This window comes from Ctenopharyngodon idella, chromosome 15 (genome assembly GCF_019924925.1).
Source record: "Ctenopharyngodon idella isolate HZGC_01 chromosome 15, HZGC01, whole genome shotgun sequence".
NCBI classification, from domain to species: domain Eukaryota; kingdom Metazoa; phylum Chordata; class Actinopteri; order Cypriniformes; family Xenocyprididae; genus Ctenopharyngodon; species Ctenopharyngodon idella.
In genome coordinates, this window is record NC_067234.1 from 28,530,603 (window position 1) to 28,556,255 (window position 25,653).

General features: G+C 37.1%; 2 protein-coding genes across 3 annotated transcripts; both read left to right on the forward strand.

Moving 5' to 3' along the window:
- The first annotated feature begins 206 nt into the window (after positions 1-206).
- Positions 207-18,512, forward strand: pak4 (p21 protein (Cdc42/Rac)-activated kinase 4). Its single transcript, XM_051861253.1, has 10 exons — positions 207-393; positions 9,102-9,323; positions 9,578-9,792; positions 9,890-10,322; positions 10,592-11,047; positions 11,273-11,406; positions 13,448-13,574; positions 14,914-15,039; positions 15,127-15,261; positions 15,379-18,512. Exons 2-10 carry the CDS (start codon positions 9,123-9,125, stop codon positions 15,532-15,534), a joined length of 1,983 nt encoding a protein of 660 aa, XP_051717213.1. The 5' UTR covers positions 207-393; positions 9,102-9,122; the 3' UTR covers positions 15,535-18,512.
- Positions 18,513-19,123: 611 nt separating this feature from the next.
- zgc:152863 (uncharacterized protein LOC562658 homolog) lies at positions 19,124-25,252 on the forward strand. 2 transcript variants are annotated; one of them, XM_051861256.1, is made up of 5 exons: positions 19,124-19,324; positions 21,396-21,502; positions 22,180-22,377; positions 23,000-23,141; positions 24,117-25,252. In XM_051861256.1, exons 2-5 carry the CDS (start codon positions 21,409-21,411, stop codon positions 24,427-24,429), a joined length of 747 nt encoding a protein of 248 aa, XP_051717216.1. In that variant the 5' UTR covers positions 19,124-19,324; positions 21,396-21,408; the 3' UTR covers positions 24,430-25,252. The 2 variants fall into 2 exon arrangements, with proteins under 2 accessions (XP_051717216.1, XP_051717217.1); XM_051861257.1 differs by having other exon boundaries at positions 19,132-19,324; positions 21,393-21,502.
- Positions 25,253-25,653: the final 401 nt, after the last annotated feature.

The window sequence follows — 25,653 nt, forward strand, 5'->3', positions numbered from 1 at the left end:
ATTGTGCACTAAATATTTTGATTTCTTGTTAATTTCATAATTATTTCACTTACAATCATAGCAGACATTTTATTAACAAAATAAAGTAATATAAATTAAATAAATACACGTACATAATGTTCTACAGAAATCTTTAATGTGACATGATTACAGTGTATAATACTGTATACATTGCGGTTGCTGTGAGCACGGCATGCTGGGGCCAGCGCTCAACGGTCAGTTCCCCGGATGAAGGTTCAGTGTGAATATGGCGCAGAGAGCACGAGCAGCGCGCTCGTGAGGGTTTCTGTGAGACTGATACGCGCACTTAGCCCGCTTAAGCTAACTTTATACTCAAGAAACTTCACCGACCATATGAAGTTTATTTTTCAGCGAACACTCTTCTCACTACAGGTAGGACTTTTTAAACGTGATCTGTATTACAAACGCGAGTTGTTTGTGTGCCATCGCAGTTTGTTTTGTGTGTCAGCCTGTAGTTTCGGTGAGTTTTGTTCGTCGTGCTAATTTAGCTAATTCCTCACAGCTAGCAGAGTAGCTTGGTCTACCGAGTGTCAAAACATTAATTCAAGTCATAAAAGATATTAACTGGAAAGTTACTGTGTTTCTAATGCCACTAAAGTGTGTATCTGTGTTTATAGGTTTAGATTGAGAATGATTTACAGTAGTTTGCAAATATTGCCATCCTTCCAGTCCTCCTTTTCACCCAGGACTCGGATCAAGAGAGAAATTTCTGAGCTGCTCCTGAAATGCTATCTGGAAAGGAATGAATTATTCGTTATATCAGTGTCAGAAGGTGCTTAAAACTACTTGAAAGTTTGACTGAAGTGTTAATGCGTTACTGGTGGAGTTAACAGAGCAGCTAGTGACATAATACGGTAATTAAATAACACCAACGAATCAAATGAATTAGACTTGCTGTTCTGTTAGAGCTTGTTAATCTCTAAAATAGAGCTATTTTTTACGTGTCTGATAAGAAGCTGTGATGCTGACATACATCCATACAGTCACTAAGCTATTTGTTTATTTTACATAAAATATCATATTATTACTGTCAAAGTTCACAGTACATTTACCACCCACCGTTTCTTCCGTATGTAAAAGCAAGTTGTGAATTTCGAGTCAAGTAATATTTGGTATCGATGGTTTTGAGTGGGCAGTATATGGTTGCACCTGTAGTATCGATTCTGGGATGCTTTTCTCAAAAGCATCATGGTGAGCTAAGTTGATTTTAGAGACCGATGGTGGTAATGGTTCTGGTGGATTTAGTGTATGTATCGCTTCATGACAGTAATTGTTTACATCATTTAAAAGAGAGCTTCATTTTCTAAGTAGTGTAAAACAATTGTTTAATCGTTTATCAACATTTTCAGGGCAAGGCAGCTTGTTGTACCTTGTTTTTTTAATGTAACGGTTTAGACTAAATAAAACCTGAAATTTTTGCATATGTGTTTTGTTTTGTATCATATCAGGCTTTTATGGCCCATATTGTATGATATAGTCATAATATGGAGCTCTCACATCTTAAAAAAAAAAACAAAAAAAAACTTTGTAACAGTACAGTAGACTATTTGTATAAAATGCATATAAATGTGAAGCTCTACATTTAAAATGTATGGCAAAAAGAATTAAATGAACGTGTATATATAACAAACTATATGAGGTGAATCCAGGAATAAATCAAGGAATTGATTTATTGATTTAGACATGACCATGTTGTGTATACACAATGTCAAATTGATCATTTAAGACTCACTCATTCATAGTGAGTCTTGAGAAACCGGTTTGTGACTTGAGTAAGAAGTGTAAAACATCTTTTAATAGGATGTCCATTTTTAACTGATATTAGACAACATTTTTATTCAGAAAATATATTAATGGACATTTTTAAAATGGTCTCTCCTGGAGTAATTTTAGATGTTTTTTTTTATTTTTTTATCACAAATTAAATTGAAAGATTCTTTGTGACATTTATCATTGCTAAATAGATGTTATTGTTATTTATGTTTTTGTATATTTATTGCTTCTTCAGAAAATTTTTATATTATTGTAAGTAATGTATTGAAATTATATTGCAATGAGAATTTATTTTTTTTAAAATACTGTTAATATTGCAATGAATATAGCCTTTGTTGCTAATATGGTGTTAAATCATGAATAGATAAATAAATAAATATAAAATGCATATAAATAACAGTTGTCATTCACTCTATATCTCCCAATAAGACTGTATGTCCTATTAAGATAAAAGTATTTAAATTTATGATCAAAGCTCTGTAGTTTTTATTGTGGGGACAGAACATATAATGCATTTCTCTTGACCTATATCTAACAATATTTTTGTTTACTTTATAAAAATCATTAAAGAATTTACAATAAAAAGACACATGTACCACGACCTGAAGGTAGACATTTTTACCATTATACTAAAGAGATTTGACTTGCTAAAAAGTAACTTTCAATCACAGTGCTGAAGGCATGTAGTAGATTGTGTACAACAGGTTTTTCATTTTCAGCAACGTTTTGATCATGTTGATAATTTGGAGGCCTTAGAAATTCACGTATCATGTATGATAAAACAGGCTTTATCGGGAAAATTGTGCTCTTCCTTGACTCATTGTTCAAGCAGATATCACTTTTAGTTTTGTTTATCTGTGCTTTCATTATTATGTGAGTAGCATGAAATCTAATTGGAATGCTGCCTTTATCTTTGTGATGAACTACTATAAAGAGTGATAAAACACTCTCACATGTTACTCAACAGGTAATGGGGTTGTCATCCAGTATGTCTTGTACCTCTTCCTATGTCCCTTGTTGGTTGTAGTTTCACTTTCTTTGCTCCTGTGCTTGTTTCTAGCAGCTGTGAGTTTGTCCGGATATGTCTGCTTCGAGGAGGTGTGATGGGAGATTCAGTCAGGGGTGCAGTCTGTACCGGGCACTCCAAACATTCCTTAAATACTTCAGTGCCGGACAGGGTCGTTCATAATGTGCAATCTCCCATGCTACCGCTTATTTAGCCTAGCAATTGACTTTGTCTTTCAAAAGAAGTGTTTAGTATGTCACTTTTATTATTTAATTTAGAAATGAATGAGCAAAAGTGTGGTTTATTTTGCTTATTCAGTACAGTTTTAAACATTCAGTTTACCCATTGTGTTGCTTCTCAATGACATTGACTTGAATTTCAAATGAATCTGATTTTTAATGAAAAGGGGTTTTATGATACTGACCCTTCTGGCTTGAGAGGCAGTTTTTCAGTTTCCTGGTTTTCTTTGTCTAGAGCTGTGATATGAATTTCAGGTCTGCCCCATGGAAATGGCTGTCTGGACAACATTACCTTGTCTCAAGTGATTGAAGTTTTTTTTTTTTTTTTTTTTTTTCAATAGGCATTATTGTTCTATTTCTGCTGTTTTGAGAAAGTATTACTAACGATTTTTCAGAGAATATTTTTCTTTTTCTAAAGTAACTATTCTGATATTTGACTGATTTATCTCAGGAAAACAAATATACATTACCACTCAAAAGATTCCTGTTTTGAAAGCGGTGTCCCCAAGGCTGCATTTATTTGATCAAAAATACAGCAAAACAATAATATTGTGAAAAATTATTAAAATTTAACTTTATAATAATTTAAAAAGTTAGAATTAACTTTTTTTATTTTGATATAGATGTATGAATCTTCACTTGCCTCGCATCGTAAAGACAATTATATTCCACAGCTCTATTTTAAAATGTAATTTATTCATTTATTCCGGTATGATTTTGTCAAAGGTTTAAAAGACGCGGGAGAATCGTTGTCATTAATAAAGTAGGATCGCAAGGGTGCTTGAATCGAGATCGCGACCTTTTTACGATTAATCGTGCAGCTCTACTGCAAAGTCATAACTGTATAAATTAAACATAAATTAATCCTTATTAAAGCTTTTCTTTTGTTATTCGATTATCATTTATAATACAGACCAATGGTAGACCTGTAGCATGTTTTAAAGGCTGCTGTCACTAAGACATAATGGACAGAGACAATATGCTGTTTCACATTCACATAACCAACATGAATATGCCAAGACTGGCATTTTGACATAACTGTGTGTGTATTTGAACGTTTATGTGTAATAAACCACAAAAATCTGACACTCGCGAGAGGCGGCGATGTGTGTGCGCTTTGGTTGAGAGCACACAGACTGAAGACCGTCTCGCAGAGAGCGCACGTTTTTTTTCTCTCTAGGACATAGCTTACATTTTACAGTAATGTTCTTGCCTACCTGTGTCAAAAAAGTGAAATAATTGGAATATTTCCATTCTGCAAAACAGCCACTCGCCACTCGTTCACTTTTACCTTTAGACGACAAATTTAGATTTTAAATTCAATATTGATTTATACAGAACTGTTGAACTAATTTACAGTATGTAATGGAAGCACATTTTAAGTAACTGTAATTTAAATTACCTAAAATTGAACAGTAATCCCTTACTTTACTTTTTCAGCGGATAAGTAATTTAATTACGGTAACGTGTTACACCCATCACTGGTGGTGAGAGAACATTGTGCTTGGTACATTTTTCATCTTCAGCCAACAAAGTTTAAATCCCGTCTGGCTAGCGTGGTTTTCATAATTTATGCATTAGTTCAGTAGGTCTTTTAGTGGCTGTTCAAACACATTCAGCAAAATGAGCGTCTACACTATGAAAGCAATCAGTCGTATGCGTTTTCAACTACCTTCTGGAAGTGGTTGAAAGTGGACAAGCTAAAAACGTTTTACGCCCTGTTTATTTAGCGTCGTCTACTTGTGATCTAATCGACCAAAACATATCTTTACACAAGGTGTTTGAGCTTTTGGGTGTATGTAGAATGCGTAGCTGTTGTTTTATGACAATGGATAAGAGAGTTCAGTTTTACACTGTAGGAAAGCAATATTTTCTAATGTTGAAAACGCTCTAATTTTAAAACATGCTTAGTTTTTCTTTTTGGTTAGTATTCCTTGGATAAAATGATCTAGGATACTCTGTAACCGAGTTGAAACTATTGTTGTAGCCTCAATGTAAGTTGTTCAGTAGTGCGTTGCCTAATTACCCATCAGCTGCAAAGTGATGCCACTGTCCAACTTGCACATGTGTTTCGGGAGTCCCTGTACTGAACACTGAACTGTTGTCTTTGGTGAGATGATGTGTAATCCGTTCCATCAGAAAGCCCTCTTATCAAGCTCTGACCTGCAGTCAAGTGCACATAAAGACTTTGTGTATGTAGCAAATGCAAAGCATTGTGGGACATTATCACATTGGAGCTAGGCTACTGCTTTTAGTATTACACAATGACTAAATAACAAATAACAGTTGTTGGCCGACAAGAAAAGCGCTGTTGTTTTGTTGCATTATACATGCATTACCTGGAATATTCAAAAGGAGACTCTGTGTTTTGTTTCTGATGAATGGCCTGAAACATAAAAAGATCCATGTCTATTCAAAGTGACAACTGTTACTTTCTCTGAGATCACTAGTTATGTGTGCAAAATTAAGTTTCTGTCTGGAAATTATGAAAACAAATGCTAGTTTTTTTTGTGGTGGGGGGGAACTTTGTCTAAAACAAGCAACATTGCATTACTTTTCTCTTGTTTTAATCACAGCATTTTAGTGGACAGAAGCAGCAGGCTCTGTAAACACTGGGTTGGTCTGATAAGAAGACCTCTAATGACAGAGTTACTAGTTCCAAGGTCAAGCTGTATTTGTAAAAACAAACGCTGCAGGCCTGTTTCTGCTAAGCTTGCTTTATCCTACACGTACAAACTTTTACAAAAATATCTGTCGACTTGAATGGTTTCTTCAACTCTTTGGGCTGTTTTTAGGGGTCAGTGTCTCTGCTTATTAAAAGCCAATCCGCAGAGACAGTCTGCCTGGCCAGGGCCCATCTCGACAGCGTTGACCACAGAGACGTCTTTCTCACTGTTCACCAGTGCATAATGGTATGTGGCTGGAATGCCAGACTCAACCAGGAAGTGTTTGACTGTTCAAGTTTAACTGCTTTACACTTTTTGATGTCAGACACAAAGGCTGATTGATTAGTTTTTTAGTGCCTTTTGTGGGCTGATGCCACTGATGGTCATAGAACAGGAAGAGTTTGTGGAAAAGTGATTCATTTACTCGCATTTGTATTTCTGTATGCGTGTGAAGCAGCTGTAGCTGTAGATCTCTGCTGGAGAACCTGTTCCTGTCACTCATGTTCGATCCTCACCTGTTCCAAATAAACAGGTGCAGGTTAACATCCTTAGTTTTTCTGTGTAGCATATAATAGTAAGATGGGTTTGAAATTGCTTCCTTTTTCCTTATTGACACTGTATTGAGTGTTGTACATTTGTTTTGCCAGCTCAGCTTTATGCAAATGTTATTTTCTTTCTTGACTCGCTCATTTACTTATGTAACGTTGTTAACTCGTTTGTTTCATGATTTGAATACTCTATTATCTGTAGTTAACATATTTGTCTGTCAATTAATACACAGAAACGCTACAAGGTTTGAATGGGTGAGATTTTTCAATATAAAAAAAAATAAATAAATGAACTGCTTGTTCATATGCTACGGTGTAAGATATTTAATATTTTTATTCAGCAAAGATTGATCAAAAGTGGCAGTAAAGACATTTATAATGTTACAAAAGATTTCTATTTCAAATAAATGTTTTTTTAATTTTTCATCAAAGAATCCTTAAATTACATTTTCCACAAAAATAATCAGTAAAATAAAAATATTCAGCTTTGCCATCACAGGAATAAATTACATTTTAAAATATATTAAAATAGAAAATTTATTTTAAATTGTAATAATTGACAAAATGTTTGCTATATTTTTGATCAGAATGGTGAGAATAAGAGATTTCTCCGCCTAATGTTAAAACATTATGAATCCATATTTTCAACATACAGTACAGTACAAAGAATTACCATGCTGTGATACCATCCGTGCAACCACAAAGCTGACAATATGCATGTTTCAAAGTAAGGTTATTATACTAATAAGTCTGTGGTTCACATATCCAAACAACAGTGTCTGAATTTGCTCACTCATTTTTGTTCACTCTTTCCTATCAGCATTCACTATCAGGATCTAGGAAGTTCATCATTAGCCATGTTTACTTGGACACTTTTTGTTTCAGTCATTCAATTACAACCATTTCGAATGATGAATCCGAGCATAGTGTTTACAGGAGCACTAAATAAAGTGACTGGGTTGATGTGCGCGTTTATGTTACAAGCTTCAAATTGGATTTAATCTTTTAACATGCGCACACTGCACAAATATACAGAGTTTCCCGCTGTTGTCACATGCTAACCATCCTCATTTTCTTTGTTTTAAAAAGCAAACTTAGTATTTATCTATTTCGGGTCCTATTTAGGAGTAGGGTTGTCAAAACCCTTTTTCAGTTGTTAGCATTTTGAGCGGATTCTTAAAAGACTCTGATTGGCCATTGTGTTCACACGCTCAACAGATATGTCTGTGATTGGCTACAATGATCAACGCTTCAAAAACAAAAAGCAGCTTTAAAGCAGGCATCTATCAGCAGATATACACCTTGTAGCATCTCTGTGTAAATGCTGGTATCGTCACATTTTTACAATTTCATTTCCGAAGTCGGTACTTTTTACAAGCCCTAATTAGGAGACAACGCGCACACAGCTTTGTGCCATGATGCTTATTCAAGCAGTAAAAACGCCCATTCCTGCATCCAAAACAAGGCGCCTGCAGATGAGAGTCTGAAGTGGGACAATGTTGTCTTGAACCACTTTGCAAATGATGAGTGGAAAGAGAATATTAGAATGACACGACAGCTCGTTCTGTGCGTCATACGTCATTACGCCAGTTCTACATCATTACACATGCACAAAACTTTCCAGTTTCAGTTTTCAGTCTGATCAAGTGTTTACATGTCCTATCAAATGGATTAGAAAAGGATTACCCCTCTTGATTAAAATTTCAATCGGTTTGGGCATTTTTTTTTTTTTTTTTTTTTTTTATTCCGATTGAGGTGTTTACATGGAGCATTTTCAGTTGGATTGGACTTTTTAAACCGTTTGTAATCTGAACACAATGCTCCATGTAAAATTGTAAATGCACCTGTTGTGACATTGAAAGGCCCCTCAGTGCCAGCTTGCTCCAGGGTACATTTTGGCAACTGGTGCACAGTAAGTAACTATAGCATGAGTGACGCATAGCTCCTTTAGCACAGTCTTTGTGGAAGTAGTTGCTCATCAAAATGTCAAATGAGTTATGACTGCTCATCACTATGTTGTAAACTGATGTGCTTGTGCAGTCTTTCTTCCTATAGTGAATCTCTATCTGCTTCCGGAAACTATTTGAATATTTTCCAGTTCTGCAACTTTTGAATACTTCACTTGCTCTGAATGTTTTCATTACCCTCAGTGTTGGAAACCATTAAACATTCACTCGGATTCCAAGACTTCTGAAGCTGTGACCTCATGCCCCAACTGACATCGTCCCAAAAGATCAGGTTACACTTCAAATGCTTCACACTTTTGAAAAATGCCTCTTGCTGCTGCATCGTCCCAGGAAGCAGCTGAGTTTTCCCAGGCTCAGCCTGTCAGGTGTGGGAGGGGGTTTCGGCCCAATCATATCAGAGTCCAGTATTTGGATTCTGGGAGTGTCTTTGATACCCATGGAGAGAATGGGCAGGGCAAATGCAGAGAAAAGGGAAAGCATGGAAAGCTGGACTGCTTTGTTTTGTACTGCATAAAGAGACTTTTGTTGAAATGCTCAGAAAGGTGAAGTGAGAGAGCTGACATTTTAAAACTGAACAGCTGACTGTTTGTCTCTCCCATGTTTTGTGAATGAACAGGGCAAGTGTTAATTGCTATCAAGTTGTCAATAATCAAGCTTGGTTGTGAATTTGATAATTGTCTTTGTTGGGGCTTATGAGGTGTGAAACCATCATGTAATTCAATGCTATTATTATTCCAAATGTCATTATTTACTTACTCTCTGATTCATTTCTCTGTTTAATTGCCCATTTCTTCTTATGTACAGTACACTACTGCTTTTTTGATAAAATATACAGTAAAATATAAACAAAGCTAATTATTTTTGTCTTTCCCTGTTTCTAGGTCTGATGCTCTGCTGCAGCCATGTTCAGCAAGAAAAAAAAGCAACGTGTCCAGATCTCGGCACCCTCCAACTTTGAGCATCGTGTCCACACTGATTTTGATGAGCAGGAGCAGAAGTTTGTGGGGCTTCCACGCCAATGGCAGAGCCTCATTGAGGACACGGCCAAGAGGCCCAAACCCTTCATCGACGCCACAGTCATCACTACTGTAGAGCCACGCAAGGTCAGAGGGAGGGAGTCTGCTTGTGTGTTTGGTTTAGGTTTTGATTTAAGCTTTTCAGTTTTTGTTACAATCGTAAAAAAAGTATAACATTTTTTGGAAAGTTGTTAGACTCTGGGTGAGTAAAATCAGTGAATTGTAGTCCAATGCAATAACATTAACTAGCATGTTTCAGGTATCTATTTCTATTTTTCTATTTTCCTTTTCCCTCTTATCCATTCACCATAAATGACTTATAACCTGTTTGTATTGCACAGACAATCGTGCGGGGTCGTAAGATCGGTGACGATGGCTCTCTCACGTGGCTCCTGGATGAGTTTGAGACCATGTCTGTGATCCGCTCAAACTCCTTGCGGAGAGGCAGCCCACCACCACAGCCACGCAGAGACTCCGGATCATCAGGAGGGGGCCACGAGAACGGAGAACACCCCCAATACAGACATCCTGATCGCTATGGAGACAGCAAAGAGAGGTACGCAAATGACTTCTCTTACTCAAAAATTAAATTTTTGGTTTCCAGTGACTACAATGACAATATTGACAGTGAGGCTGTTTTTTTGTCCATGTAGGGAGAAACCACGTCAGGAGCACCCAGGTGCTGACCCCAGACAGTCTCAGCGGCCAGCCCGCTCATCCAGAGAGGACAGCCGACCTCACCAGCAACCTCGCGGTCAGGAGCCCAGCAGGCACAAAGAGCCCAACTGGTCAGGAGGGCCAGCCGCACCGCCCCAGCACAGAGAGCGAGACAGAGACCCACGTGATTATCATGATCAGGTAGTAAGGAGAGAGGGAAACAACGATAAGAGGCCCAAATCCAGCTACACTGGTAGGGACAGCAGCCCACAATCGCCTCGAGAGAAGAGACCACTGTCTGGGCCAAATATCCGCACCCCTAACCTGCCTGTTACAGAGGGAGTAATAAAGACCGCACAGCAGACTGGCCGACCTTTCAACACATACCCACGTGCCGAAAGTGACTCTGGAAGAAGCCCCAGCGGCCAGGTACACAGAAATCAAACTAAATATACTACTGTGTTTCTAGAATAGGTGTGCTGCTTGTATTTTTATTTTTGTAACCAGCCAGAGCAAATGAGACAAGTGAGTGAGAGGAGGCAGGTGTCAATTTGCCGTCTGAGAAAAGATCTGGTATTGATGTATCAATACTGTAGAAAAGGAGTATTGGAATTATTTCAGATATTTCACTATCTCAAAATATTTATCTTTGACAACTCTAATGTATATATAAATTCTCATTTATCCATGTTATGCAGGATTTAAAACCAGCAAAATCTCATGAGCCTTCCCACCACAACGGCCCCTCTACTGGGGCAGTCCGGGGTGGCAGCAGCAGCAGTAAAACTTCTGCTCAGGGGCCGCACAGAGCAGAGCCCCAGCATCACGCTTCCCAACCAGCCTTAGGCCCTGAGCCTCCTCACAACCAGCAGATGCCCCCAGCACCAAAACCATCAGGCCCAACTGCACCACCCCAGCAGACTCGCTCACCTCAGAGGGAGCCACAGCGGGTCTCCCACGAACAGTTCCGTGCTGCTTTACAGATGGTGGTCGACCCCGGGGACCCACGCACTTATCTGGACCACTACATCAAGATCGGGGAAGGTTCCACTGGCATTGTTTGTATCGCTACAGTGAAGACCACAGGCAAGCTGGTGGCTGTGAAGAAGATGGATCTGCGAAAACAGCAGCGACGAGAATTGCTGTTTAATGAGGTGGGTGCACTCCACACAAGATTACAGTGTTATAATTGGTTGTTCAGATATAGGTGTTTTTTTGTGATATTCAGCACATGGGAGCTGAACGTTCTTCTTCTGTAAACACTGTTTGTAGATTGTACATGAAGACATTTTGAAAATTATTATTGCTGGTTGATTTTCCTCCAACATTTCTTTCCTTAGCCACTTGATTAGATTTTTAAATAGTTTCTTGTTTCTAAGGTGGTGATCATGCGGGACTATCACCATGAGAACGTGGTGGAGATGTACAACAGTTATTTAGTGGGCGACGAACTCTGGGTTGTCATGGAGTTCCTTGAGGGTGGAGCTTTGACTGACATCGTCACACATACCAGGCATGTATTTCTCCAAAGTCCAATCACTAATTGTTTTTCAGTTATGCATTTAATCACATGTACTTTCAGATTCTGTTTAAAATAATTGGTAACACTTTACAATAAGGTCTCATACATTAACATTAGTTAATGTATTAACTAAGATGAAGTAAAAATGAGCAATACGTTTAAAAATACTGTCGTTTATTGTTTGTTCATGTTAGTTCACAGTGCATTAATGTTAACAAATACAACATTTGATTTTAATGATACATTAGTAAATGTTGAAATTGACATTAAGATTAATAAATACTGTAGAAGTATTGTTCATTCTGTCCATTTTAACTAAAGTAGTTTAAGGTGGGGTAAGTAGTTTTTCAAAAATGCTGTTGGACATTGTTGATATTTGAAATCAAATGGAAAAAAACCCACCCCTCTCCATTGCACGTAGGGGTGTAAGAAAATATCGATACACATGAATATCGCGATATTATGTTTGGCGATACTGTATCGATTCTCAAAAACACTGTATCGATATTTATTTATTTATTTATTTATTTATTTATTTATTTCGTGATTCGAGATTCGTGGCTTTGTGTTCGGTTTAAACCACAGACTGTATAAAATCCAACCGCTAGATGTCAGTGTTATCTCAGAACGTAAAGTGATGCGTAGCCGGAGAAGCGCAAGGTGCATCGCTAACGTTAGCATTAGCAAACCCAGCTCACAAGACGATAGAATTATTCCGGTCCCGCGGCATACAGAGCTGAAGTGTGTGTGCTCATTTTGGCTTCAACTATAAAGAACCCACTAAGGAGATCGACAAGAGTCAGTTGTTTGCAAAATAGGCCATGTTAAAATCCAAAACTCGGGAAACGCATTGAATCTGAGAGCTCACTTAATATCCCGATGCCATCCGCACTGCTGAGAGAGGCGTTCGATAGAATATGTAGTATGTACTGCACGCTTTCCTCTCGGTAACAAAATAAACACACAATAAAAATGACAGCGGTGACAGAATTAAGAAAGCATCTGATCATAGCGATGTGAATATGTTTGCACCAGCTCTGTTCAGCACTTCAGTGAAGTCACGTTTATTTAAATAGCACTTTATACATTAGACTTCTAAAGCAAGCAGCTTTACAGTATTAAATATAAATCAAACAGATATTCAGTCATGAAATGGACTATGCACTAGTTGTTAAATAGTTTAGAAATTAAAAACTGCTATACCGTGAACTTTTAAAACATATACACCTAAAGAATCCTGCAGTACTATTTTCCCTTAGATTGCATAAAATAGTGATTAGTGATATAAATGCAAATGATACTGCATTGATTAAATAAAATAAAGTTTTTTCTAAAATTACATCCTTTTTTCTAAAAAAAAAAAAAAAGGAATATCACAATATATCGCCTTTCTTACAGTATCGCAATATATCACAATATATCGTATCGTAACCCCTGTATCGTGATACGTATCGTATCGCCAGGTTCTTGGCAATACACAGCCCTAGTTACACGTTTGTTGTTGTTGTCGGCCCGACTAACTTCCTAACAGTGTTTTTGAAAAACTACTTACTCCACCTTTAACTAATGTTAACTAATAAAACCTTATTATTTTAACCTTATTTTTTATTCTAATTTTTTTTTTTTTACTGTATTTTCAGATTCTGTTTAAAATAATTAATTGTTGTATTATCAACTTTTTGCTCCTTTTTTAATTGTCTTATTTTATTGCAGCATGTCTGTTAAGCCATCAAAATGAAAATATGGTCAGTAAAGTAAGAAAAAGACAACAGATATTTAGGAAATAAATCATTCTATTCTGTTGTCTTTGTGACAAAAAACATTTAAATATATTATACATATATGAAATGCATTATATGCACATTTTTAGCCCAATCACCTGTTACTGAGCAATTGTGCAGTACCACTAGGTGGCAGGGTATCACAGCAGTCCAGTTTGGCATGCCATTCAGCCTGTATGTGATCATTTTATCAGCTTTAAAGATTTTATTCAATGTCTAACATTTCAGTTATGTTGTTTGACTGTTTTCAGGATGAATGAGGAGCAGATCGCCACTGTTTGTCTGTCAGTTCTGAAAGCACTCTCGGTCCTTCACTCCCAGGGAGTCATTCACAGAGACATTAAGAGTGATTCTATTCTTCTCACCCATGATGGCAGGGTAAGTCCCTCACTGCTCTTCAATAAAAAGTCTTCTTCAATTACGTCAGATGATAACCAGTTCTTTGGTCCTACTGTCTGCAGTAGAGTAAATGAGCATGACATGTTTTGACTTGTGTTATGAGACTGCCCTACTTGCTGCCATTGTGGTGTTGTTTTCTGAGAACCTCAGTGTTGATGCTTAAACAGGTTTTTGACAGACCTGTTCTTTTGTGTTCTAAGACCAGCATGTTTCTTCTTGTGATGAACAGATGATCTGAATGTGCTGTTAAGTCAGGAGTGAACTAAATCAGAATTAAATTGTTGACAAAGTGCACCTCAAGAACATTACCATCATTTATTTATTTAAGAGACCTCAAACAGCTACATTTTTGTAGCTACATTCTTGTCAATGTATTCACAGAAATATATTTCTGCAATTTCCGGCCATGATACCAAACCCAGATCTTCTTTTTGATGGTTCTGAAATAGGCAGTGGTTTGTTAAGCAGGGTCTGTGTTTCATTGTGTCTGTGGTTAAAATAGGCGGAAATTCTTAAAGCCACCCTCAGCTGTTTCTCGGCAGTGGCTGATTGTCTATGTATGTGTGTTTGACCTTACATGTTTCATTTCCTCTTGCATGTGTCTGATTCTGCTTCTCATGCAGTATACCAGAGGGCATCATTTCTGGTATAGTTAGTCAAGCAAGCATTGCAGAAGCGTTCACAGAAAATTTGAAAAGTTTCTTTAAAGATACATTAAGCAATTATTTGTAATGCAAACGGGGCTTTTTTCACTTTCACATGCTCATTTGAGGTGTAATATTTCATGTAACAGTAAATATTTTAGAGCACATGATGAGAATTGAAATAATTAAGCCACCAGTGGATGATTATTCACACATTTATAAATATATGTTATGTTATATGCACTAAGGATGTGAAACGTACTTGTACTTTGGCACCAAAATTCTAGTAAAATGTTAAGAAATAAGTTCTGACTCAATTCGATAGTGATCTGACCGATATCTGCTTTCAAACTCTCGCATGCGTACTTGTGCATGTGTACTAGCTCTGCAAGTAAATTGTGTAGTTTTTGTTGTAGTATCAAAATTGGCATGGAGAATCATAAAGTTTAATGTTATTGGTGGACGACTGACATGTGTGGATTACTGTTGTCATGACACCAGCAAGTTTTGCACAGACACTTAAAAAGAGGAATAATTACCTATAGATGCATGATAATAATAATGCAGTCCCAACCAACGAAGAAGCAAGCTTAAGTAGAAGTTTCCGGTTTTTTTTTTGCAAGTAATATAACTTCCTCTTTTTCTTTTGGTTTTATCCCTGTTCTCATTTGCAGGTGAAGCTGTCAGACTTTGGCTTTTGTGCCCAGGTCTCTAAAGAGGTGCAGCGCAGGAAGTCTCTCGTAGGAACGCCCTATTGGATGGCCCCCGAGCTCATCTCAAGACTCCCATATGGACCAGAGGCAAGTCCCATTCCCCTTTACTGTTCATATTATGTTGCATTATTGCTGACAGCACCGCAGCTTATACAAACAAAACTGTTTCCACAGGTGGATATTTGGTCACTTGGCATTATGGTGATTGAAATGGTGGATGGAGAGCCGCCGTACTTCAATGAGCCTCCTCTCAAGGCTATGAAGATGATCCGAGACAATTTGCCACCGAAGCTTAAAAACCTTCACAAGGTAGACCTGTAACCTCTTGCTTAACCATGAAGGAGAAAAAACACATTAATGTTTAAACCGGTGCGAACTGACCGGATTAAGCACACTTCCACTTACAATGTTGTTCTGTATCCATAGGTCTCACCACTTCTCAAGGGATTCTTGGATAGGATGCTTGTGCGAGATCCTGCCCAGAGGGCCACAGCTCAAGAGCTGCTAAAGCATCCCTTCCTGAGTAAAGCAGGCCCTCCCTCTTGCATTGTTCCCCTCATGAGACAAAACCGCATGAGATGAGAAGAGAAATCAGGGCGGGATCTGTCAGGCCCTCTACTGAGCTCAAAGCAAAGACCCAGATGCACACTTTAAACATCTGAAATGATTGTACAGGTCAAGAATTTTAGGAGAAAAGGCCATTGATGCTATGAACCTTGAGAGGCCTTTTTGAAACAAACATTTTTACCACTGTTTTTATTACACTAATAGAACACACCACATTTGGTGACATGAAATAGACATGGTTAGATCCTTCAGTGTTCTGCTTGAAGAGGTTTTCCTCTCTGGCTAATACAGAAACACCAGAACATGTGGTTTTATACTTGACCTCTAAGACTGCTTTTGGGTGAACCGAGTTAAGGAGGTTTAGACATTATGAAAACGAACCACTTGGAGATAATCTAATCTTCCCTCAATGTAAAGCAACAATTTGATGGATTTGTTCCAAACCTCAAGCTTTTTTTTTCCTGCTCTTCATCTTTTGCACCAGGACCACACTACTCATTAATCCATCTAAACAGGAAAACAACTACTGAAGAAAACCTTTAAAAAAAAAAAAAAAAACGAAAAAAAAAAAAAAACTCTAGGCTCCTGTTACAACACTAAGCAATGGTAAACACTGGAGGTGTTTTGTTTCGGACCGTTTTTAATTTTGTTTTAATGAACGTAGAGAGCTATATCGGTTTTGTTTTCCTATTGTGTTTTGAGTGACAGTGTGATAGTTTAAAACACTGTTCTGAGATCGAGCTTCCTCCTTTTGATCAATTCTTCCACTTTTTTAATATAATAAAGGGGGGGGGGGAGGGTTTGGTGTCAGGTTTTTTCCTCTTCCGAAACTTTCACCACTGCGCCACGCCACATTAGCTGAAGCGATCAAGTTGTTTTTTCAATGTAGGGCAGTCTGCAGGAGAATGTCCTTTCATGTGAGCTTAAATCCTCCTGCTAAGTAGCTTACATCTTTGAAGTATCGCAGCCTTTCTCTGAAAGATGTGTTTTGTTGGAGAGATGTTGGACTATACAAATGTATAGCTGAGCGTTATGTATGCTCTACTTTATGAGAGCTTGTTCAAAGGAAGTGGACCCTATAGATTGTGCTTGATCCTTCACACTAAAGTATAGGCCGTTTGTACTCATTTACACTACTGCTCTTCATTATAAGAGCACTATGACATGTTCAAGGATTTTAGAGAAGAGGAATGGAACAACCAAAGATGGTTTGAAATACTGGAAGTTTATAATACCAGTTAGTCCAAACATATTCCAAGCACACTACATCACATCGCGTTAAAGGGATAGTTCACCCAAAAATAAAAATTCTCATTCGCATTTATGACCGGCAATGTTGTTTTGGAGCCTGAAATTTCTTTTTTCAAAATATCTTTTCATGTTCCACAAATGAAAGTAAGTCATACAGGTTTGGAATGACATGACAGAATTTTCATTTTTGGGGTGAGCTATCCCTTCAAGACTGTATCTTTTTTGCTTAGTCACAAAGATCCAGGACCAAAGTGGTTGAAAACACTGACGAAAAAAAACTGAAAGGTGTTTAAAATTGTAGATTTTGTCGTATTGACTCAACATGAACACAAGCTGAATCACTAAAGAGAATCGAGTGAATGCACATTTGTGTGAAGATCAAGGTCACAGTTACATTTGGTAATTTACAAATTGTTTGAAGATGAATTGTAGAGATTAATCTTAGACTGAAGCGGTAGCTAATGTATATATTTTGAGTTTTTCTAAAAATCCTTTTCTTTTGCTGATGGCCTAAACTGTAACACAGCAACCATAACTCTAATTGTAGATGTGAAGGTATGAGAAAATTAATGACTGTTATTGACAGACATAATTAATATAAAAATACTACTAGGATTTTTTTTTTTTTTCCCACCAGTAAAAGTTTTTAATGACATTTCTTTACATGCTGGGCTGTGTTACTTTTTCAGAAGGTGAAACAAAATGATGACAATCAGGCATTGGAGCAAAGTATATACACTAGCATTTAAATGTATATTCAGAGATGAATAAATAATGAAATTAAGAGAGTAGGCTTATGTTTATCTGTGAAGTATTGCAGTGCACTGAAGCAACAGATGAGTTTAGCATTCCTACAAACAGAAAAAATGCCTTAATGCATTGAATATCTTTAATGCATAACTGAAAATGAGCACATTGTGTTTGGGCAGTGGACCAGCCACACATTAATTTGTGTTTATATATGTATTTTTTTGATAAACCTGCAAAGTAAGAGGATACCTCCTTTAACCACAAGCCTTATTTGATAGGATTGTGTGAATGGAAAATGCTGTACTGTGAGCAAAATGGCATAATGCGTTATGATTGATTCAGTGGACTTGTTGAATGGCTTCCAGAAATGACTTCTCTATTTTCTGAATCATTCCCAGGGAGTATGATCTCTTGTGTGGTAAGGTAATCTGCTTTTTTTGTGTGTTACATTTCCAATTTTGTTCCTCAATTGGTGCTCACAAACAAATGCTCTATGGAAGGGTACATTGTATTATCACTTTGTCTCTATCTCAGATTGTCGCTGCATTAAAACTAATGGATTGCCCATATTCTGCTGATGACTTATTTTAAGCCTAATAGGTTTCTAATTAATCTTGCACTGCTTTTTTGATTTTTGTTATTTTTTTTCAACATGTAGATAGTTTTTAAGAAACATTGTTTTGAAGGTGAAATAGAAGCATGAACTTTGTGTTCTCACTGGCATTCTGACATCATCTTGATGTTGCCCCACATCTGACGGACTTTGGAGTTAGAATCATCTTCACCTTCATCCTTTTGGAACTGCTACTGACAGGCCTGCATTTCTGTGACATGTAAAATGGTTCATATTGGTTCTGTTGTTTTCTCTTTATTGTCATTTTTGGTGGTCAACCAATGTCAAGAGTTTCCTTTAAAACGTGAATTTTTACTGGTGGTAAAATGAACTTTAAACTGATTTTTTTCTTCTTCCAAATACAGCTTTTAAACAACAACTATCGGCTCTTTCATTTCACTTTTTGAGTCAAATGTGGTAGTATGATTTTGCTGGAGTCTGGTTTTTTATTTCACTCGTGAGATGAACAGAACTGTTTCGTTATTTTTCTGCAGGATGTGTCATAATCATATTGGTTTGTTGAGCATACATATGTTGCTATGAGGTAATTATCTAGTAGATGGTGTTAACTGGGAAAGTATTGAACGTCATTATATGAATATAATAACATAAAATTTTTGTCTTTTAAAATTATATATGCTGATACGTCAGTGAGGTGATGTCAAAACAATTAATGTGAAACGTTGAATGCGCCCAGAGAAGCAGTCTAGGTAGTCCGCTCACAAGCGCTTTATCAACACTTTTTATCACTTCTGGTTTTTTTGCCTTTTCCTCAGACTTTAAGCTAAATGGGGAAGCGGGTGCTTTAGGTGTGGTCGTGAAAATATTTGTATAAATAATACAACCACAGTGTCTTTTTCTACGAATTGCTTTCGGTTTCTAGAATACGGCGTCCTATGTGGGCGGTCCACTCTCGTTGATGCTGGGCGGGGCTATCGTGATCGCGCATCACGGCGACCAATCAGAGCTCGAGCTGCGTATGATAACTCAGCTGTGCGGTGAGTCATCTGACAGCTGCTCGGGAATAGATACACTTGTTGAATCAGGTCCTGAATTCAGCCGGGGGCCACAGGTTGTGCGTTAAGTCACCTGAAATCTTCGACGGACCCCTTGTAAATGAAAACGCACTAAAGAACCGACTGGACTAGATCGATTTTATAACCCCACATCACCGCGGAGCTGCATTGCCAGGTGAGTTTCGTTTTGGATCAGACTTTAACATACAATATGATGCTACAATAGAGCTTTTGTGCACCTGTCGCCTTTTCACAAACGCACAGTGAGCGTGTGAATAGTGCTATTGAATTACTCATGGGTTTTGTACAGTGTTTGCAGTGCACAGCAATGACGAACAGAACCAGCATTGTAGATTAATGGCTTGATTAGCAGAGCAGAAGAATCGAAGATCAGTTCTCTTTTATTGTGTGTGTCAGTGATGTTCCCATAATTCCCGTAACTAGCTTTTTTAATTGCCTGTTAACAGAAAAATGCATATTAATAACCTAATAGCAGAGCACTTTAACTCCATTCTTTGCTTTTTATTGTCACAACATCATATAGGCTACACAAATTAAGTGGTTTAGTGAAAATCAGTGATATTTTATATAGTGTTCTATAACCAAAATGTCAGTTTTTTTAATTGTTTTATTTCTGATTTAATAATACTAATAACATTCATGCTATTAATTTTCTGCGCATCTAAATTAATTTGTTTCATTTTAATTCTTTAGATTTAATTTATTTAGTTGCTTTGCATTTATTCCATTTATTGGTAGATCCGATACTAAAGATCTGATTAATGGTTAAACTGATTCTTGGTCTATTGCTAGTGTGTACTGCAGCCATGGAGTGACAGTAGAACATAATATACAGTCAAACCAAAAATTATTCAGACATTTTTTATATATTTTAACTAGTGGGTGCAGGACACTATAGTTCATTTATGTAAGTGAGGATAGCAAATTAAAGTAAACTGTGACATGTTATACCCAAAAATTCTTCATACAGTAAAATTGATAAAAAATTTGGAACCAAAAATTATTCAGACACTTTGACCTGACCATGTTTTGCTTAAGTGTTATCTGACATAATTAAGATTATTTTTTATGACAGTTTAACTCTGAGATCTTGTCATATTTTATTACCTTTTTTTTTTAATCTATAGTGAATAAACTGTATTAATGAATGAAATATTCAAGGTGTCTGAATACATTTTGGTTTGACTTTACATACACAATATTTCCCTATGCATAGTATACATATTTATAACATACATAATGCACAATATAACTTGTAATTGCAGTATGCAGCTCACATAATCCTTCTGCAAAATGCACTTACTGGTAAAGGATTCACATTTAAGTTCTACAGTTTAATAATGAATTTAGTAAAGGAGGTGGCAGCAAGCCGCCCACATTGTGGTATGTTTTGTGCCAAGCTTATCTGTGAAAATGTCAAGCTGCCAAGGAGGGACAATCCCACATGTTACACAGATGACTACACCATTGCAGAAATCATAGCAAGCATTCCGTTTTTATGGTTCTTGAACATGTTTGCATACATCTTGCCCCAGTTTGTGGCAAAGCTGGCAGTCATTTTTAGACCACTACTGAGTGACGCCCTGACATTTAACGCCGCCTTTGGCATGGGAAGTTGCACTCTGGGTCGTGCATGTTGTGTTGTTCTCGGGTCACAGGCTGGGTGTGACGTGTCCCAGCTGTTTCACGGCCAGCTGTAGATGCATCCCTCCTCTCTGTGCAACCTCACCAACATGTGGTTAATGGTTAAAAACACAATTTAGTCAACAATTATTGCACTTAAAGGGATAGTTCACCCAAAAATGAAAATTCTGTCATCATTTACTTATCCTCAAGTTGTTCCAAAACTGTATGAGTTTCTTTGTTCTGCTGAACATAAACGTAGATATTTGCAGATCTCACCCATCATTGACTACTATATTTATTTTTCCTACTATGGTAGTAAATTGGGGGCGAGATCTGTTTAGTTACTGACATTCTTCCAAATATCTTCCCTTGTGAACAGAAGAAGGTTTGAAACTACTTGAGGGTAAGTAAATGATGACAGAATTTTCATTTTTGGGTGCACTATCCCTTTAATGCATATCTGAATGATGCTCAAATCTAAACTGTCAACGCAGTGACAAGCAAGACTCAAACCCGTGGATCTGTTTAGTAATAGAAACTGCTGATATGTGAATGGCTGCAGGTTACTGAGTCTTTTTGTGTGTCTGTTGTGTCAGCAGGACAGGTGTTTTGATGTCTGCACAGCGATTGTCTCTCTGGACATGTCTGCGTACTGCCCTGAGCTGCGGCGTTCTCATGCTGGCTGCTCTGCCAGACTTAACCACAGGTCTGAAGATTTCCTTTCACCTTCCGCTTCCAGATAATCAGCCACTAACTTCCTGTGAAAGCCGCTTGTAAAGATAGGCAAATCATAATTTTGGCAATAATCGCTTATGAAACTTTGTTCACACTTTCATTCAAAAGCTTGGGGGGCAGTAATATTTTTATTTGAAAGAAATGAATAGTTTTATTCAGCGAGGATGTGTTTAGTTGATCAAAACTGACAGTGAAGACTTAAATTCTATTTGAAATAACATTTTTGATAATAAAAATATTTGAAAAATGTACTACGGTTTCCACAACATATATTAAGCAGCACAACTGTTTTCAATATCGATAATAATGTTTCTTGAGCACCAAATCAGCATATTAGATTGATTTCTGAAGGATCATGTGACACTGAAAACTGGAGTAATGATGCTGAAAATTCAGCTTTGCCATCACATGAATAAATTGCATTTTAAAATGTATTAAAACAGAAGATTGTCAGAATTGTACTGCTGTCCTGATCATAATAATGAAAAGAGATTCACTGAAAGACTGAAATTCTTGAAAAGAAAACATTATTTTTCATTACGATTACAATTATTCATTATTATATATTAGCTATGAATATATATATATATATATGACTGAAATTTATCTTAGTGTCATTTCAAAAAAAATTTTATTCTTTGTTTTAAGGCAAGAATTGCTCCCACCCGATCATCCCTGAGCATGGAGGTTTCCGCTGTGAACCCTCTCCCTGTCGCGGCTTCCCCCAAAAGAGCATCATTCGCTTCTTCTGTGAGCCCGGCTACACTCTTCCCAAACGACAGCATTGGTCAAAGTGTCAGCATGGGGAATGGCATCCGAAAGTGCCCGTCTGTATGCTCCGAGCAGGTAAGAGAAAAGAAAAAAATGGAGTTGCATTTGCTTGTGCCGGAATACCTGGCACAACCATTGCAATCCAACCATTTACTGTCTTTTGAAGTAAGAGACTTATGCAAAAGACTGGAAGCAGCGTGTGCTGACATCTCAGACTCTTTCCTCTTGCATCAGTTATCTGATAGTTCTGCATTCTGAATGAGGGAAACATGTTGAGGAAGGCATTACACAAGCAGAACCATTAATAAATGACCCAAAAAATAAACTCCAGGGACCCGGTAGGGAAGTAAAGTCCTATACCAAGGAGGGGAGAAACCATGATACTTCATTCACCGCGCTCACTTCCTTGTCTGAGCCGAAACGTATCACGAAAGGAAACCAACAGCTTGAGCAGGAAGTTAGCAAAGTCACCAAACTAACCAGTATTACTTTTTCTGTCATGCACGTAAAGCCTTCGGAAAATGTTTGCATCATAGAATCCGAATCAAAGGATGTAAACTTCAACCACATATTCCAAAAAAAACATGCTTGGCATCCGGCCTTAATTTGCATGTCAGTACTTTTTCAAGCTATTTGACGGAAGTCTTTAAATGGTTTGTGTGTGTGTGTGTGTGTGTGTGTGTGTGTGTTTTAACAGAGGGTCATGCTGAACAACAAGAAAAAATAGTTAACTCTATCCCAAGTGTGGCTACGACTGCTATTGGAGTGTCCATCTTCCTTCTCACAACAACAGCCTGTTTGGTCATCAAATCCCGTCTACTCTCCTGCCGAACGCAACGGTATGCCATTTTACTAGTCCAAAAAGTTTGCAAAAGCAATGAAAAGCACACAACAGTTAAAATGTTTGGGCTCAGAGTAAGAATTTTTTTTAAATTATTATTCAGCAGGGATGCATTAAACTATGGAAGCTTGTTTCCGCCACTGAATAAAAAAAATAAAAAGGGTAATTGTGACTTTTTATCTCAGAGACACTTTTTCTCAGAATTGCGTGTTATAAAGTCAGAACTGATATAAAGTCACAATTCTGACTTTTTTTTCTCGCAATTGCGAGTTTTTATCTCGCAATTCTGACATTGTATCTCACAATTCTGACGTTTTTTTTTTCTCAGAATTGCGAGATATAAACTCAATTCTGAGAAAAAACGTCAGACTTTTTTTCTCTCACAATATGGACATTATAACAAGCAATTGCGAGTTTATCTCACAATTCTGACTTTATAACTCGCAATTCTGACTTTAGGCTATAACTCATAATTCTGACTTTATATCACACAATTCTGACTTTATAACTCGCAATGTGTTTATATCTCTCAATTCTGAGGAAAAAAAAGTCAGAATTGTGAAATAAAAAGTTGCAATTACCTTTTTTATTTCATGGTGGAAACAAGCTTCCATATTAAACTGATCAAAAGTGACAGAAAACTTTTGTAACATTTTAAATTATAAAGGCTATTCTTTTGACCTTCTATTCTTTGCAAAAAAATATTAAGCAGTTCAACTGTTTTCAACATTGATAATAAAAATGTTTCTTGAGCACCAAATCAGCATATTACAACGAATTCTGAAGGATCATATGACACTGGAGTAATGATGCTGAAAATTCAGCTTTGTCATCATAGGAATACATTACATTTTAAAATCTATCCAAATAGAAAACAAAATGGTAGTGTAACCACCTAACAAATAGCTTACTTCCATGTTGCAAAATAAGGCGGATATCAACATCACATTAACTGTTACGTCTTTCTCATCAGGCGTTCCTCAGACCAGTTGGACCTTGTGGTAGATGGTTTACCTGTATCTCTTCCCACATATGAGGAGGCAATCTATGGCAGTTGGGGCCAGCGACTCCCACCGTTCCGTGGACCCACTCAGCTCCTATTGGCCCAGGACACATCAGAACACAGTCCGCTGACTTCGCTCATACGGTCCGATTTGAATCGTGGCACAGACACAGCCAATCAGAGCACAGAATCTCTGCCGCCGCCTTATGAAGAGGTCCAATCACGATCCAGAGACACTGGGAATGACAGTGAAAGTGCACTTTCTGATGATAAAAACAACTAATTACTGGACTATAAATGAACTCACCTTTAGCCTTTTGATTGTTTATTTCCTTGCACAGGAGTCCTTGTGACTTTTCTTTCAACCTTTGATTGTGGATTCATACTTTTGTGGCTTAAAACACCAGTACAACACTGGTGCAAATGTTTCGCAACGACCTTATTGGTCAGATATATTTGGTTTTCTTTGGTGACCTGCTGCAATATTCATTTTTGTCAATGTTTTCACTGACCAAGCTGGAGATGTGGCTATCGTCTCCCCTCCGTGAGGGGAAACAAGGTGTTCAAGGGGACTTTTATGATTGATGAATGACTTTTATTTAATATTGTAGGTATTGCAGCTATATCTGTGAGGATGAGATGCTGTGTAGTTAAATTTTAGGGGTGATGACTTCAGATTAGTATGGAAAGAATGATTCCTTTGACTGATACCTGACCTTTCACCTCATTCAGTGTTTTTTTTCTTTTTTTTTTTTTCTCTCAGAGCATTTAGATTGCATGAATGTCATAGCCAGACTGAGATTGTGCCTGTTGACTGATGGATTGTAGTATATATGATTTTATTCTGATTCCTTCCACCTGAATAGATCTATCTGTTGTTAAATACTGCATTAATATATAGAACAGGGGAACTGACTTGAAGTATGCTTGCTGAATGGACATTGAATGTGTTTTTGTGTTTATATTCTTCATTTATCATTTTATGATATGTAACATTTACATCTTGTATATAGTTCTGCACAAATAGAGTATGTAAAATTAATAATTATACATTTTTAAAAATTTATGAATGGAATGTTTGCTATTAAAAATTATTTTAAATCTTTCTTGGGTTTTTGAATGGTTTTTAACACATATACTTTTAGGTTATCATAGGTTGATCCTCACTAAAACCAACATTTTTTTTTAGTGGTTTATGTGTAATGGTGTGGTAATAACAGCGGGTTTAACAGCTCTAATACAATATCAAGCTTGTTAAGAGTTGTTTTCAAACTAGCAGACAGATCAATGTTGGCTTAGAAACCATTACCCATAAGAGAATATCACAAGGAACTTGTGTTTTAGAGGGTTTATGTAGGTCAAATGTAAGTGTGTAGGTGTCTTGCTTTCCTTTTCTGCTTCTGAGATACTTGCTTTGGGCCTTTTTTTTATAGGCAGTAGATCATGTAATGCTTAACGGGTTTCTCGACTCGCAAAGATAGGAAGTAGCTGTTCAAATAAGTTAAAT